At 41.6% G+C, this 15,597-nt stretch overlaps 2 protein-coding genes across 2 annotated transcripts in view; both read right to left on the bottom strand.

Moving 5' to 3' along the window:
- LOC142032482 (complement C1q tumor necrosis factor-related protein 4-like) overlaps nucleotides 1-15,597 on the bottom strand; it is a 33,856-nt gene that overhangs the window by 13,380 nt on the left and 4,879 nt on the right. The window lies entirely within an intron of this gene.
- On the bottom strand, nucleotides 1,715-2,982 carry LOC142031759 (uncharacterized). Its single transcript, XM_075029405.1, is given in 2 exon segments — nucleotides 1,715-2,305; nucleotides 2,308-2,982. Coding segments are annotated over 2 exon segments (1,266 nt in total).

Below are 15,597 nucleotides of genomic sequence, written 5' to 3'. Positions count from 1 at the left end.
ACAACGAGTAAAACAGGATTCATTTGACCCAGGGACCGCCAGGGAGCCAGGAAAACATATCAATGTCCCAGCCTTTCCATGTCTGGATAGGAACATGGGCCAGCTTTCGTATTCCCACCGTAATTTGTTTCACAATTTTCCCGCTGTCATCAATTTTTAAACAACAGTTAGAGTCATTTATTTTACCACAAACACCTCCTTCCTTGGCTAGCAGGTAATCAAGAACCATGCGATATTGTAATATTGCTGTTCGCATTTGTGTAGCTTGATCCACCAATAGATCAAGGGCATGGGCTGTCTCATTAGTAATGATCTCTAGGACAGCTTGTAACCGGATGATGTGATTTAGGTTATAGATAGGTTCTCAAGCACCGCTAACTCACTCGTTGAGGTTCCAGGTGGCAGGTCCATAATGTTGTATGATACATTGAGGCGTCCACACGTCTTTGCCCCAGGTCTGACCACTCCCACCTGCTATAGAGGTATCAATGGATTGCTGATATCGATTGAGATCATCATATACCTTAACACCCAGTCCATCCCCTTCATCATCCGGGAGCAGGAAAAACAAAGGGTGAATTACCCCCACATAACACACTCAGACCAATTTGATGGTAGCATTTTGTAGGCACGTTGGCCACACACCCAATAGTTACCCTTTAAGGCTTGTGCACCATTTTCAAACAAACCAGTAGGTGTCCATGGTGATTGGAAATATGTTGAATTACCTACTCCCAGAGGATGATCCGACAGACCGTTCATCAACAACCTGTCCACAGTTTTTCCCACCTCCTCTGTGGTGCCCCAACAGATAGGAAGTCCATCTGGACCTATGCTCAAATGTCCCTGACAGCGGTCTTTATTATCACTTGACTACCAAATTTGAGTTCCATCAGTGAGTCTGCATTTCCAGGCACCAGAACCATGGTGCCAAAAGCAGGTAACATTAAGAAGGTTATTAGACTGCTTAGTGGAAGACCAAAAATGGGAAAACCGTTTCTTGTGCCCTGTTTGATTCACCCAGGCCCATCCGGACCAGCGAGGCACAAAATTTGGGGAACTGGAACTCAAGAGGCGACAATATGCCTGGTCATCCCCTTCTGGCAGTGTTATAGCTGCCCTATGGTTTGAACAATCAGTTGGTCTACAACCATCAGTGAGGCAATGGTTGTCTTAAGTATAGGTCCAGTTGCACTTGTTATTTCCCACGGGAATACCATCTTTGTGTGTTTGGTTCAGACAATATCCACCTTGGACTGGATATTGTATTGTCCAGGGCTGTGTGTCTTCACCCCAGTAAGAATCATTTTTGACCTCACTGTAATTACTCACTAACCATTTTGGGGAAATAGGGACAGCAGTCCATGGCCAGCTTTCCAAACCTAAGGGCCCACCACATACCCAACAATTAGTCAGATTAAAAGTGTTGGCCACTTACTGGCCTAGAGCCACAAATTCATTTTGCCACTCCAAGCCGAAAAGAGGGGCACAGGAGTTTCCCCAGATATTAAAGGCAGCAACAATAGTCGTCCAAAACAACATTTGCGGTGGTATATCAAACATCCTATAAATATTAACAAAGCAATCACTGACAAAACTACGCAAACGATTAACACCTTCCCATATTTCTTCAGGCACGCTCTAGAGTCCTCACCTGAAAGAGAAAAGAAAAAACAGACTTGGTTTGTTCTAAGGAACCGGAAGCAAATTGTTATTAGAAGGATGGAATAATCCACCTGGTATTGATTTTATGTTCCTTTACTTTAGCCCGCCTCAAGCCCCTGGAGTCTGTTTTGGTGGCTGGAGGGTTAACAGGACCATACTTGCACCCATAATTAATTAATTCCTGGGCCACTTCTCCCCAGGTCCACATTTTCTTATCTGGGGGGCAGTGCTGATCAGGCGTGAATCCTCCTGAAGCAGCCGCAACACTCGCGCCCTGGGGCATCGCCTATATCTTTTCTTGTAATTGTATACCAATTGGTTTCAGAGAATCAGGGAGTCCCCGTGTAAGGGGAGTCATTGGCTCAGGATCCACCGACATCATCATCAGGGACTCCTGCCTAGGCTCCAATTTTCGATCATACATCATCTGCAGACAAGCTGCCTTTTGCACACTCTCCACTACTTGATCAACAGTCCCCATAATCGTGAGGGGCTCCCCCCTCTCCAAGGGGTTCAAACCTCCCACCCAATAGGCTGCCCATTGGGTTAAAGACCAGGGGACGCGGTGATTCCCACTAGTTAAAAACACTCCCGGTCCCCAATATCCTTCCGCCTCCTTTTCACTTAACAGAATCTGGTCCGTCCCCCCGACAGCGATACTCTCCACACATACTCCGTTTCTGACTCCTTAGGGGTTCGGCCAAATTCCTTTTTTAGTTTTGCCAACTCAGTGGCAGTATAGGGGACCTCTTTAGTTGTAACGTGGGGGAACTGGTCCTGCTCATCATCATAGGCATATTCAGTTTTGACTAAAGGTCGCAATGAAGGCAGCTCTAACTTCTCCACTCTCTCTTTTTCTGCCTGCAGGTCCTTAAAGGGGTAGCCAATTTCTGATCTTGGAGGAATTTCCTCACGGACAGTACCCGCAAGGAGCTGCTCCTTAAGAGCAATTTGCAAATGTTTCACTTGGTTCTTTTCTCCTTCAAGCTGTGCTTTTAATCCCGCCACTTGTCCCATAAGGGACTGAAAAAGATTTTGGAGGGATTCAATAATTTGAGATTCTGCAGTGAGGTAGCAATCCCTATCCTCCACTGCTGCAGCCAGACTGGCACCGAGAACGGCACAGACAATTGCTTTTCCTTTCCCTGACCGCACTCTAGCATCTTTCTGTAAAGCGACCATTCGATCAATAACGCTCTGCAGATTATACCAGTTTTCCTGAGCCCAGTCTATCCCAAGCACAGACGGTCGTGCTTTATGTTTTCCCAAAAAGTCAAACAAAGCTTCTTTCAAACAGGCAACTTTGCTATCACTCATCTTATACAAAGTGGGGAAGCAGTCGTCTCAGGAAGGCAGCATGTAAAGTTTCAAACACAGCACAACACAAGCCTGCACCCCTTACGTTCCTGAGAGGTCTCACGTATTAAAGCGGAGAAGCAGTCATCTCAGGAAGGCAGCACATAAAGTTTCAAACACCTTATAAAAAGCAGGGAAGCAGTCGTCTCAGAAAGGTAGCACGTAAAGTTTCAAACACCACAAGCCTGCCCCCCTTACGTTCCTGAGAGGTCTCACGTATTAAAGCAGGGAAAGAGTACGGCACTCTCGCCTCAAGGGATCCTGTCCGTGATGCCAATTTAAATGTCCCGATCCAATGTCAGGGGAGGTTTTGATATGATCCCAAGAGCGAGATTAAGACACAAACGAGGTCAAATGACCTATAGTCAAAGTAGTTTTTATTATCAAAAGTATCAAAATGGTAGCGAAGAAATGGTAGAAATGGTAGAAATTAAGCAAGCAGTCAGGATAGGATTGCTAGGATAGTCACCACCACGGATCCAGCGGCATCCTGTTGGTCCTCAGGGAAGCAGTCGGTGGTAGGGGTTGCTAGGATGGTCACCACCACGGATCCAGCGGCGTCCCGTTGGTCCTCAGTCTTCAATTCTTTGGTGGTGAAGAAGGCCCCGCCACAGCTTGTCTCTATGAGTTTTTTATAGGGCATATTTCAATGATGTCATGTGCTGCAGGTTTCGTCCATCACACTACCTTCACCTGATCAACACCAGAAACCAGTATCTTATTTCAGTGATGTCATGCGCTGCAGGTTTCGTCCATCACACTACCTTCACCTGATCAACACCAGAAACCAGTATCTTATCAGCTCCAGCCCCGTTTCCTCCTCTGGATGCCTCAGTGGCCTGGTAATCGTCCTTATCGACAGGAGTGTCCTGCTTAAACAGGCCATCTTAGAGACAAAGGGCTCAAGATAAGCAGTTCACAGTTCCTTGAGATGATGGTCCAGTCCCCCACACCTGACAATCTTTGAGGCAAATGGTTCAGGATAAGAATTCAGTCTCTTACAGTGTTCTAAGGTTTGGTTTTACTTCTCAGTATCTTTGTTTTGATTTGATTGGTAGTAAATTAAATTAATTTTGTTTTTTCCCTAAGTTGAGTCTATTTTTTACCTGTGACCATAACTGGTGAGTGATCCACCTGTTATTGTCTCGACCCATGTGCTTTTCTTTATATTTTCTCCTCCCCATCCCACCCAGGAGGGAGGAGAGCGCGAGTGGCCTCATGGTGCTTTGTTGCTGGCTGGGCTTAAACCACAACGCTAGTCAAGTCTGAGTTCACTGACTGCTAAGAGCTGATACAGCAATGCAACCAAAGATGTTCACAAGTTGGGTAACTTTGCCCCCCCCCGCCCTTGACTACCTGCAGTTAGCAGAAAACTTTTAGGAAGGAATAATTTCCCTTTGCTTGGTAGATCAACTTGTAACACTATGTTTCATCAATGAAAACATAATTGCTTTGGTCTTTTTATCCATCAAAGGCTGTCCTGTAACATACTTTGAGAAAATATCCCATGCTATTGACAGGTATTTTCTGACAGTAGGCTTTGCAAATCCATCTGAAAAAAACTCTATCTGTACTGGGGCATTTACCTACAGGAATGCTGCTTTCCCTGGGAGTTTTTATTCTTGTCTTGACAGGTTAAGGCAGAAAAGCATGCTGTCTTTTAACATCTGCCATCATACTCAGCCAAAAAATCACATTCATTTCTTTTCATGCCTTGCTGTTTTATTACTGTGAAGATACTCAGAGGACACTGTGAATTGCACTGCAGTGCTGCTCTTCACTGCCAACATGCTGCAACATCTCAATTTGGAAATTCACTGAGCTCTAGTTTAGTGAAGAAGGTGATAAAAGGCATTAAGATCTGTGTATCTTCCACCTCTGCTCTGGCATCTTCCTTTCTGCTCCTCCTCCTGCTGGGTCAGGACACAGGCCTGGAGCTGGAGAACTGAGAATGTTACCAATATTTAACAAAAGTTGGAATGTTACTTAAGTCGGGTTTGGTTAAAAGGTAAAATTGTAGAAGATAGGAGTTTGAAGCACACAATAGCTATAGAAATTTAGGAACATACAAAATGTGCAGCATGCAATCATAAAAAGAATAAGTATTGTCTAAGATCGGTTAACCATAGAAATTTAGGCAATTTGTTAGATTATAGCATTTAGTCTTAATGAACTAAGAGAGAGATCGTTATGGACTTTAGTTCTGTGGTTTAGAAACCCTACTTTGATCAGGAGACCAGTTAGTGGAATTAGGTAAGAATAACCAATGAATGTTACAAGATACGAATATTGATGAGGTGATGTGATTGAGGGCCAATCACTAGAAACATTAAGTGTAAGAATTAACATTGAATGTACTTTATGTAAATCTAATGCATGATGGCAAGATCGTACTGCGCAGAATCACATAAGAGAGGTCAACTATCGGACAAGGTGAGAAAGACTATGGAAGACCACCAGAGGGCTTCTGAAGACCACCAGAGACTTCACCACGCTTGCGTAAAAGGACATTTACATATGCTAATGATTTATCGGACAATTGATGATTATGTATGGCATTTCCCAGAAATCTAGTGAATATGTATAACAGGTGTGTATTTAACCTGCATGATTGAATCAGACAGGTGCACACACTAGGTGGAGTGATCCCCTGTGTGCCCAGTGCTGCAATAAAGAAGTGCCTGCTTCTTAACTTCTCATTGCTGTTAAGGAGTTTTATTCCGGTTTTCGGCAACAGTTTTGGCGACCCAGATGGGACCTTGCGAGTGAGACTGGACGAGATCGAGTGTTGATCGAGCTCCGGTCGGCACCGAGGGATTCTCGGGGAGAACCATCGCTCTCGACTCATAAAGCTCCTCGCAACGTTCCCTGGAAAAAGGGTAAGGCACTTCTTCTTTGAAACTTGTTTGGATAGCCTGCCCGTAAGGCGTGGCGAAAGCTTCGCAGGGTTGGGGCTGAGAGGGTACCCGTTTGTGTAGTAGCCTAGGCGTCTGCCCGTAAGTCATAAGCGAAAGCTATTGCAGGGTTGGACAATTTTGGGGAACAAGGGAACCTATATGCTATAGAGTTCTCAAAGGTAGTAGCTCCGACTGCGGTTGGAAGTTTTAAGTCTGAGTATATTTTGCTGATTAATAATCTTGCCAGGGGATATTGGTTATGACTCTTGCCTAGGGAATTCGGTTCTGTCCGTGCCCTAGACAAGCAGGTGGACTCCATTACCTGGCAACAATTGTGGTGCCTCCGACTGCGGTTGGAAGTTTTAAGTCTGAGTATATTTTGCTGATTAATAATCTTGCCAGGGGATATTGGTTATGACTCTTGCCTAGGGAATTCGGTTCTGTCCGTGCCCTAGACAAGCAGGTGGACTCCATTACCTGGCAACAAATGCCATTTGTATTCGTTTGATACCTGGTATTTAATACATGCATTTGGTATTTGAAACTTTGTACTTGATACTTGGCATTTGATATTTGGTTTGGTATTTGACATTTAATAATTGATTATTGATTTCTGATATTTGATATATAAATAGCTATTTGGTATTGGGTATAAAAATAATGGCATTGGCCAAATTATTTAAGAGTAAGAGTATGGGAAATTTATCCACTGATGGAAAGATACCGAAAACATCTCCATTGGGATGTTTGTTGGCACATTGGGGAGAATTGCATGATGATTTACGTAAAAATCAAATGATTGAATATTGTAATCACTGGTGGCCCTTGTATGTTCTGGAAGATCAGGAAAAATGGCCAACAAATGGAACTTTGAGCTATAATACTATATTGCAGTTAATGTTATTTTGTAGAAGAGAAGGTAAATGGAGTGAAGTGCCATATGTGGATTTGTTCTTTTATTTGAGACAGAGAATGGATTGGCAAAAGGAATGCAAGTTAATTAGTCGAGATAATTTGGTGATGTCATTGACTTCAGAAAATAAGAAAACTAAGAGTTGTTGTTCGGCTTGTGATATTGGAAGGAGGTGCATTAGATGTACGGTACCAAAAGAGGATGAAATGGAATTAGAATTAGAAATAGCCCCACCAAGGGAGGAGCGGGATCCCTCTTCCTTACATGCACAGGAAAGGAGTATTGAATCAGGGAGAATAATAGAACCAGATAGTACTAGGACTGGGGGAGAAGTCGATGAAACACCAGAAATAATAGTCCACACCCCAGTGTCTCGGAGAACTCGGCAGCAATCTCAATTGTTGGCTCCTTTGAGACAGGGGGTGGGACAACATGGACCAGTATATGTCAAAGTGCCGTTTTCCATTACAGATTTGATGGCATGGAAACAAGCGGCAGGGGTCTATAGGGAAGATCTGGAGAGAGTAGGAAGGGTTGTAGAAACAATTATTAGGACTCAGGATCCCGATTGGAATGATTTACAAGTAATATTGGATAATTTATTGGACAGTACTGAAAAACAGATGGTATTAAAAACTGGAAAAGCACAAGCAGAGGCAGCACATATGAATGAAACGCTCTCTGGAACTTTGGAACAGAGTTTTCCTTCAGGAGACCCTCAGTGGGATCCAAATGACCCTGTAGACAGGAGAAGGTTAACTTGGTACCAAAGGTGGGTGTTGTATGGAGTAAAACATGCAATGCCAAAAGCTCTGAATTGGTCCAAATTATATGAGATAAAACAAGATAAAAATGAATCTCCTTCTGTGTTCTTGGAAAAATTGAAGGAAATTGCTCGAAAATATACAGATTTAAAATTGGAAACAGAGGCAGAACAGCAACAGCTGGCCTCGATTTTTATGGGACAATCGGCACCTGATATAAGGCGAAAGCTCCAAAAATTGGAGGGAGAGGACTCAAGAAATCTGAATAAAATGTTAGAGACAGCATGGAAAGTTTACAACAATCGGGAATAGGAGGAGGAACAGAGAAAAGAAAAGAAAGAAAAGATTAGAGAAAACAGGTTAATAGCTGTTTTAACAGGGGGTGCAGTAAGAGGAAGAGGACGAACCCGAGGAAGAGGAGGTTTTAAAAACTTTGGTGACCGGGACCCTAATGCACCTCTAGGAATAAATCAGTGTGCTTATTGCAGAGAAAATGGACATTGGAAAAAGGGTTGTCCTCAGCTGCAAACAAATCAGCAAGAGGCTGCAAAAATGATGACTCTGAATGAATGAATGGGACCGGAGGGGAGCCCAGCTGAACCTCTGGTTACAATTAAGCTGGGAAATGATAAAGTTGAATTTTTAGTAGATACAGGGGCAGTATATTCTGTTTTGAATACTCGTAAAGGGAAAATAGGAGACAAAACAGCAACCATAATTGGAGCGACTGGGAAACAGGAAAATAGACCATTCTTTCAAGCCCTTGACTTAAAATTTGGAAATAAAGTAATTACACATGAATTCTTGTATGTGCCAGAATGCCCGATACCCTTGATGGGTCGAGATCTGTTATCCAAATTAAATGCACAGATAGTTTTTGAGGAAGGAGAAATTCTTTTAAAGATACCTGAGTCAAAGACAGGAGAAATATTGATGATACAGGCGAAGGTTAAGACTCAAGAGATGCCACAAGAAGTTGATGATGCTGTGATCCCTATAGTTTGGAACACAGACATACCTGGAAAATCTAGAATGGCACAACCTGTAAAGGTGGAGCTGAAGGAGAATGTGGGGCCAGTGAGATTAAAGCAATATCCAATTAAACCTGAGGCTAGATTGGGAATCAAGAAATTAATTGATAAATTTTTAAAATATGGAATTTTAGAAGAATGTGAATCTGAATATAATACTCCAATTTTACCAGTGAAAAAGCCATCAGGAGAATACAGATTAGTACAGGATTTGAGAGCAATAAATCAGATAGTAAAAGATATATACCCTGTAGTGGCCAATCCATATACATTGTTAACAGCTCTAGGGGAGAATCATCAGTGGTTTACAGTGCTTGATTTGAAGGATGCTTTCTTTTGTATACCCCTGGAAGAAGGAAGTCGAAAATTATTTGCTTTCGAGTGGGAGAATCCAAACACAGGACGAAAGACGCAACTGACATGGACAAGACTGCCGCAAGGGTTCAAGAACAGCCCAACAATATTTGGGAGTCAATTAGCAAAAGAACTTGAGATGTGGAAACAAGATGGTCCCAAACCTGGACATTTACTCCTTCAGTACGTAGATGACATACTGATAGCTACGGAAGAGAGACCAGCGTGTATAAAGGTAACAATTGATCTTTTGAACTTTTTGGGGCTAAGTGGATACAAAGTCTCTAAAACTAAGGCCCAGATAGCGAAACAGACTGTGATATATCTGGGTTTTGAAATCTCCCAAGGACAAAGGCAGTTGGGAACGGAGCGGAAAGAAGCAATTTGCAGTATCCCGGAACCGAAAAATACCCATGAATTGAGAACCTTTTTGGGAATGGCTGGGTGGTGTCGGCTATGGATAATGAGCTATGGTCTGTTGGCTAAGCCATTGTATGAAGCTCTTAAGGGTCCACCATTTGAATGGGGTCCAGATCAGCAAAGAGCTTTCAAGAGTTTAAAACAGGCCCTGATGACAGCACCAGCCTTGGGACTTCCGGATTTGACTAAGGACTTCCAGTTATTTGTACATGAGAAACAACACATTGCACTGGGAGTACTGACTCAGAAGATGGGAAGTTGGAAGCGACCAGTTGGATATTTTTCCAAACAATTGGACTTTGTAAGCAAAGGCTGGCCTGCTTGTTTGAGAGCGGTAGCAGCCACTGTGATGATAATACAGGAAGCTCGAAAATTGACTTTGGGAAGAATGATGGTGGTATATGTGCCACACATGGTGATATCAGTGTTGGAGCAAAAGGGGGGGCCATTGGCTATCCCCGAGCAGAATGATGAAATATCAAGTAATTTTAATGGAGCAAGATGATGTGATTTTAAAAACTACTAATTTGACTAATCCTGCAGTCTTTTTGAGTTCTGTACAGGAGGAAGGACAACTGGAACACGATTGCCTGACTACCATTGAATATGTATATTCCAGTCGAGAGGATCTGAAGGATGTACCTATGGACAATCTGGACTGGGAATTATACATAGATGGTAGCAGTTTCATTGAAAATGGAATTCGCTATGCAGGATATGCGGTAACAACTGAAAAATCAGTTATAGAAGCCAACACCTTGCCAAGCACAACTTCGGCTCAGAAGGCAGAGTTAGTGGCTTTGACAAGGGCTCTAGAATTGAGTAAAGAAAAGAAAGTAAATATCTGGACTGATTCGAAATACGCATTTGGAGTGGTCCACATCCATGGGATTTTATGGAAAGAAAGAGGACTGTTATCCTCACAGGGGTCCAACATTAAATATAAAGAGGAGATTTTGCATTTATTACAAGCAGTACAGAAACCTACTGCAGTAGCAATCATGCACTGTAAAGCACATCAATCAGGGAACACAAAAGAGATGGTAGGGAACAGATTAGCAGATAAAGCAGCTAGGGAAGCAGCCAAAAGGAATACTTTACAATTGGCATTAATTCCCACAAAAATTATTGCATTACCAAAGGAAAAACCTAAATATTCAGAAGAGGATGAGAAATTGGGGAAATTATTAAATGCAAAGAAAAATCTGGAAGGGTGGTGGGTGACATCAAAAGGTCAAGTAGTGGTCCCACCATTTGTAATGAGGGAAATAGTGCAGACAAAACATAAGGAATGTCACTGGGGAGCAGAAGCATTAGTAACCTTTTTGAGAAAGCAAGTGGTATTAGTGAAAATGCTAGAAATAGCTAAAATGACAACTGCTAAATGTGAAATATGTTTGAAAAACAACCCAGTAGTAAAGAAAAAGGTACAAATGGGGATATTGAAATCAGGAATGGAACCAGGGGACTATTGGCAAATAGATTTTTCAGAGTTACCTCGACAAAATGGGTATCGATACATTCTGGTAGGGGTTGATACCTTTACAGGATGGCCAGAAGCCTTTCCCTGTCGGACCAACCAAGCAAAAGAGGTCATTAAATGGTTATTACAAGAAATCATCCCGAGATTTGGAGTACCTATTGGAATTTCTTCTGATAGAGGTTCCCATTTTGTTGCAGAAGTGGTCCAGAGTGTTAGTAAAATTTTGGGAATTACATGGGATCTACATACACCTTGGAGACCACAATCTAGCAGAAAGGTAGAAAGAATGAAGCAAACATTGAAAAGGCAAATTGGTAAAATATGTCAAGAAACCAGTTTGAAATGGCCTCAAGCACTCCCATTAGCCCTTTTACGAGTTCGGGTCCAACCAAAGAGCGGGACACTGATTAGTCCTTATGAGTTATTATATGGAAAACCTTATGAATCTCCTGAACCAAATTTGAGCATACATCTAAAAGGAAAACAAGATGTGTATAACTATTTACTTTCTTTAGGAAAAACTTTAACTGCGCTGCGGAGTGCGGTTGTTTGGAGCAGACCTCTGTCTTTGGAAAATCCAGTACATGACTTCCAGCCAGCTGATTATGTCTAATCTTTCTTTGAGAAGAAAATCAATCGTAAAACCATGATTATCCAAGTTATTGCAAAACATCAAAATGGACAAACAATCCCAGAGCTTCTTTCAACTTATAGTGAATAATTGATAAATTATGGTGAAAGTATTGAAGTGATTTTCAAAACTTTCAAAGGGGGGAAATGTTACCAATATTTAATAAAAGTTGGAATTTTACTTAAGTCGGGTTTGGTTAAAAGGTAAAATTGTAGAAGATAGGAGTTTGAAGCACACAATAGCTATAGAAATTTAGGAACATACAAAATGTGCAGCATGCAATCATAAAAAGAATAAGTATTGTCTAAGATCGGTTAACCATAGAAATTTAGGCAATTTGTTAGATTATAGCATTTAGTCTTAATGAACTAAGAGAGAGATCGTTATGGACTTTAGTTCTGTGGTTTAGAAACCCTACTTTGATCAGGAGACCAGTTAGTGGAATTAGGTAAGAATAACCAATGAATGTTACAAGATACGAATATTGATGAGGTGATGTGATTGAGGGCCAATCACTAGAAACATTAAGTGTAAGAATTAACATTGAATGTACTTTATGTAAATCTAATGCATGATGGCAAGATCGTACTGCGCAGAATCACATAAGAGAGGTCAACTATCGGACAAGGTGAGAAAGACTATGGAAGACCACCAGAGGGCTTCTGAAGACCACCAGAGACTTCACCACGCTTGCGTAAAAGGACATTTACATATGCTAATGATTTATCGGACAATTGATGATTATGTATGGCATTTCCCAGAAATCTAGTGAATATGTATAACAGGTGTGTATTTAACCTGCATGATTGAATCAGACAGGTGCACACACTAGGTGGAGTGATCCCCTGTGTGCCCAGTGCTGCAATAAAGAAGTGCCTGCTTCTTAACTTCTCATTGCTGTTAAGGAGTTTTATTCCGGTTTTCGGCAACAAGAAGAAACAAGCATCATGTGCTCAGCACCAAAGCAGAGGCCAGTACTACTCCAGAATGAAAACTCTGCTCTGTCAAACTCTGTTTGGGGAAAGGAGGCTGTCAGTCAAAGTCCACATACGCTAATGAGTCTTTTTTCTGGTCCTGTTCTCTAATTGCCTGACACGACAAACCTGTTGCTTTCATAGCCAGTGAATTGGTAGCAGATCAAGAAACAACCATTTAAAGAATAATCATTGCTTGTGACTACCCCTATTTTTGTCACCAGACAGTCTTTTGAGACCCAGATTTCCCCTGGGTGATACAGAAGTTCTTGATTAGCAATGAAATTCTGCAATACACATAGTGCTCTTCAATATCAGTGGCTTTTCATGAATCAGGTTTATCAAATTCTTGGCCCAGTAGCAGTCTTTCTTTTATGTCTACAGATACACAGTTAAAAGTAGCAAAGCAAGTTAGCAAAGTTAGTCATTGTCATGTTTGTTAATACTGACCCTTCACAATCAGCAATGTGCAGTTCCCCATTTCCAGTGCTCTTTCCTGCCAAATCCCTTGTAATGAGACCTCTCTGAGGAATGCCTGTAGACAGCTGGAACCTGGGCCCTTTCAATTTTTTAACCATTTTACTAACAACTATTTCTCAGAAGGCTATAGGTGGTGCAAATGAGACATCCCAAGGCTGTGAATTGATAGCTGATACATTCAGGAAAACCCCAGTTTCTGCTCCCACTTTTTAAATTCTATTTCGGTCCAGGGATTTGATCAGCTTGTCAACTTCTTCAACAGTGAGCTATGAAGTTCCTCCCTTATATCCTGTACAAGTCAAACTTTCACAGTTGTGCTTTTGTACTTGGATTTTTCTGTGACAATCTGACACAGAGGTACTGCTGCCCACAAGGCACAGTCTACTGCCCTGGCTGGAGGGACAGTGAGAAGCATTTGCTGAACAATCTCCTCAATACACACATAGTTTTACAAAGTTTTCCCATATCTGCTTTCTGGCTTTATATTGTTTCCAGTATTTAAAAAATGCCAGTCCCCTCATAATAGCAGTAGAAATGCTTGTGTGACTATTTCTGTAAAGCTCCATCTGCACTGGCAAGCTGCTGGTAAAAGGCTTTGGCATTACCATCAAAAAGCGCTGCTGGACACTGCTGTTCACTCATCAGTTCCTCATTCACAGTGAGAAAGCACTCAGAGCCTGTCAAGTGTTCTCAGATTCCAGGCTCATCTGTGTGACCAGCCAGTTTCCTCCTAGGCAAAATTGTCTTTGACAGCTTGAAGCTGCTACCTCTGATTTTTGCTTATAGGAAAGGAATTTTGCTAAAATACTGAAATAATGACTGCAGCAACCCACTGGCAGGCTTTCTGTAACTTTTAGACGTTAACTGGACATAATATAAAAGAAAAAAAAAGAATTAACATGAAGGGTATGGCTGCTCTGAACACTGTTATGCAGATGCTTTATTTAAAGCAGGCTTGGATATCATTACATTGCATTAAATACACAGCTCATACTGACAGAAGTGCCATTTGCAATAGCCTACACAATTTCCTCACAACCACACTGAGAAATTTCAGCCATGCACCCTAAACCCAAATGTTCACATTTGGTTCATATTTCAAGCCAGTTTTCCCTCTACTCAAATTCTTTCAGCCCCCTACCTTCCTTCTAGCTACTTCTGTCTAACACCTTTCCTTTTCCAGACAATTATCAACAGCTTCCAACAGACTACCATCTGCAGAACTCCCTCCAGCATGTTCAGTAGTTTTCTGCCCAGCCTGTCTCAAATTTCCTCCCAAGTTTGCTACAGAACTTTGTAGGAAGTTCTTGTTGCCTTGTTGCTTCCTCCTACTAGTACAAAGGAGATTTTTTTATATCAGCTACCCTTTGCTTTATCCCCTTCCAGAACCACGTTATTCCAAAGGTGAACCTCCTTTAGCATCAGGTCACAGTAAGCCTTCTTTTGGATACCCTTTCTGCTTCCCACATAAAGACTCGATTTCATATACTCATGTAAGAAGTAAAGAAAGCAAAGGGAAGGATGGGAGAGGGAGCGATGAAATAAACTCAGGCAAAGCAATACAAGCTAACGTGAAGCACTGGTGAGTCCTTAGGTAGAAGGGATGTGGATTTACTTGGAAATACCTGGGGCATTATTTTTCCCAAAGTGTTCAAGCAGCAATGGAAGATGGGGGTGGGGGGAAAAGCAATCAGAGCTTATATGGTGTCACATCTCCCAGAGTAAATAAAAATATGAGGATTTCCATTAATTTATGGATAATTCCAGTGTAAGAGTGTTTAAATGACACCAGATTTTAATGCTAATATGCTACAGTTCACTGAGCAACAGCTCCATGAAAACAGCCTTCTAAAAAGCACAGCCTAATTCTTCATTTCCTCCTTGTTTTGTTCATTCAACACAGATTCTTTCCAGCCGTTGCTTTGCAGACTTTCAGTTCCAGAGAGTACCTGTTTTCATAGAAAAAAATTCCCTATTGCCTGGTTGGTATAAAAACCACTCCGCTCCTCCTAGTATGTCTTTAACTTCTCCAAGAGCTTTTCTTTTTGTGTGAGTGGAAAGATCTAAAGCTTGTGGAGAGAGAAAAATCCTTCTCCCTTTAGAGAATTAAAAAAGTCTTTGGTTGGACTCAAAACATTTTCTATTTAGGATCTTATGTGCAGCTCTCCACTGCAACATCCAAAAGAGTTGATCATTGCTCTCTTATTTCTTTCTACCTGTCTCCTCACAGAGCTCCAGCATTTTTTCACCATGCACAGGGGACCGTCTGTTCCATTTATATTAAACAATATATGTTAAACCATGAATACGACAGGACCTAGATTTTCTCTCCCTGGAGAAAGGCCTAAAGACATCAATTGTAGAATGATGCTTTATTTTATTCCTATTCTGAATTCCATTATTTTATTTCATTTTATCTCTAAAATAGCATTTTTGGACTACAATCTTTCATTCAAGGAGTAAAATGCTAGAAGAGTTTGTATTTTCAGTTCAGATGATTTTGCTAACTGCTAATCCTCATTCATTTTTCTTCTTCTGTATCATTGTTTTCAGCATTCATAAACTCAGTCAAGCATCTGCTCCAGGGAAATCAGAACGTCCCGTTCCCTATGTCTTCTTCAAAAAGAGA

The sequence above is a fragment of the Buteo buteo genome, chromosome 6 (genome assembly GCF_964188355.1).
Source record: "Buteo buteo chromosome 6, bButBut1.hap1.1, whole genome shotgun sequence".
NCBI classification, from domain to species: domain Eukaryota; kingdom Metazoa; phylum Chordata; class Aves; order Accipitriformes; family Accipitridae; genus Buteo; species Buteo buteo.
This window is presented reverse-complemented; position numbering and strand designations above follow the sequence as displayed.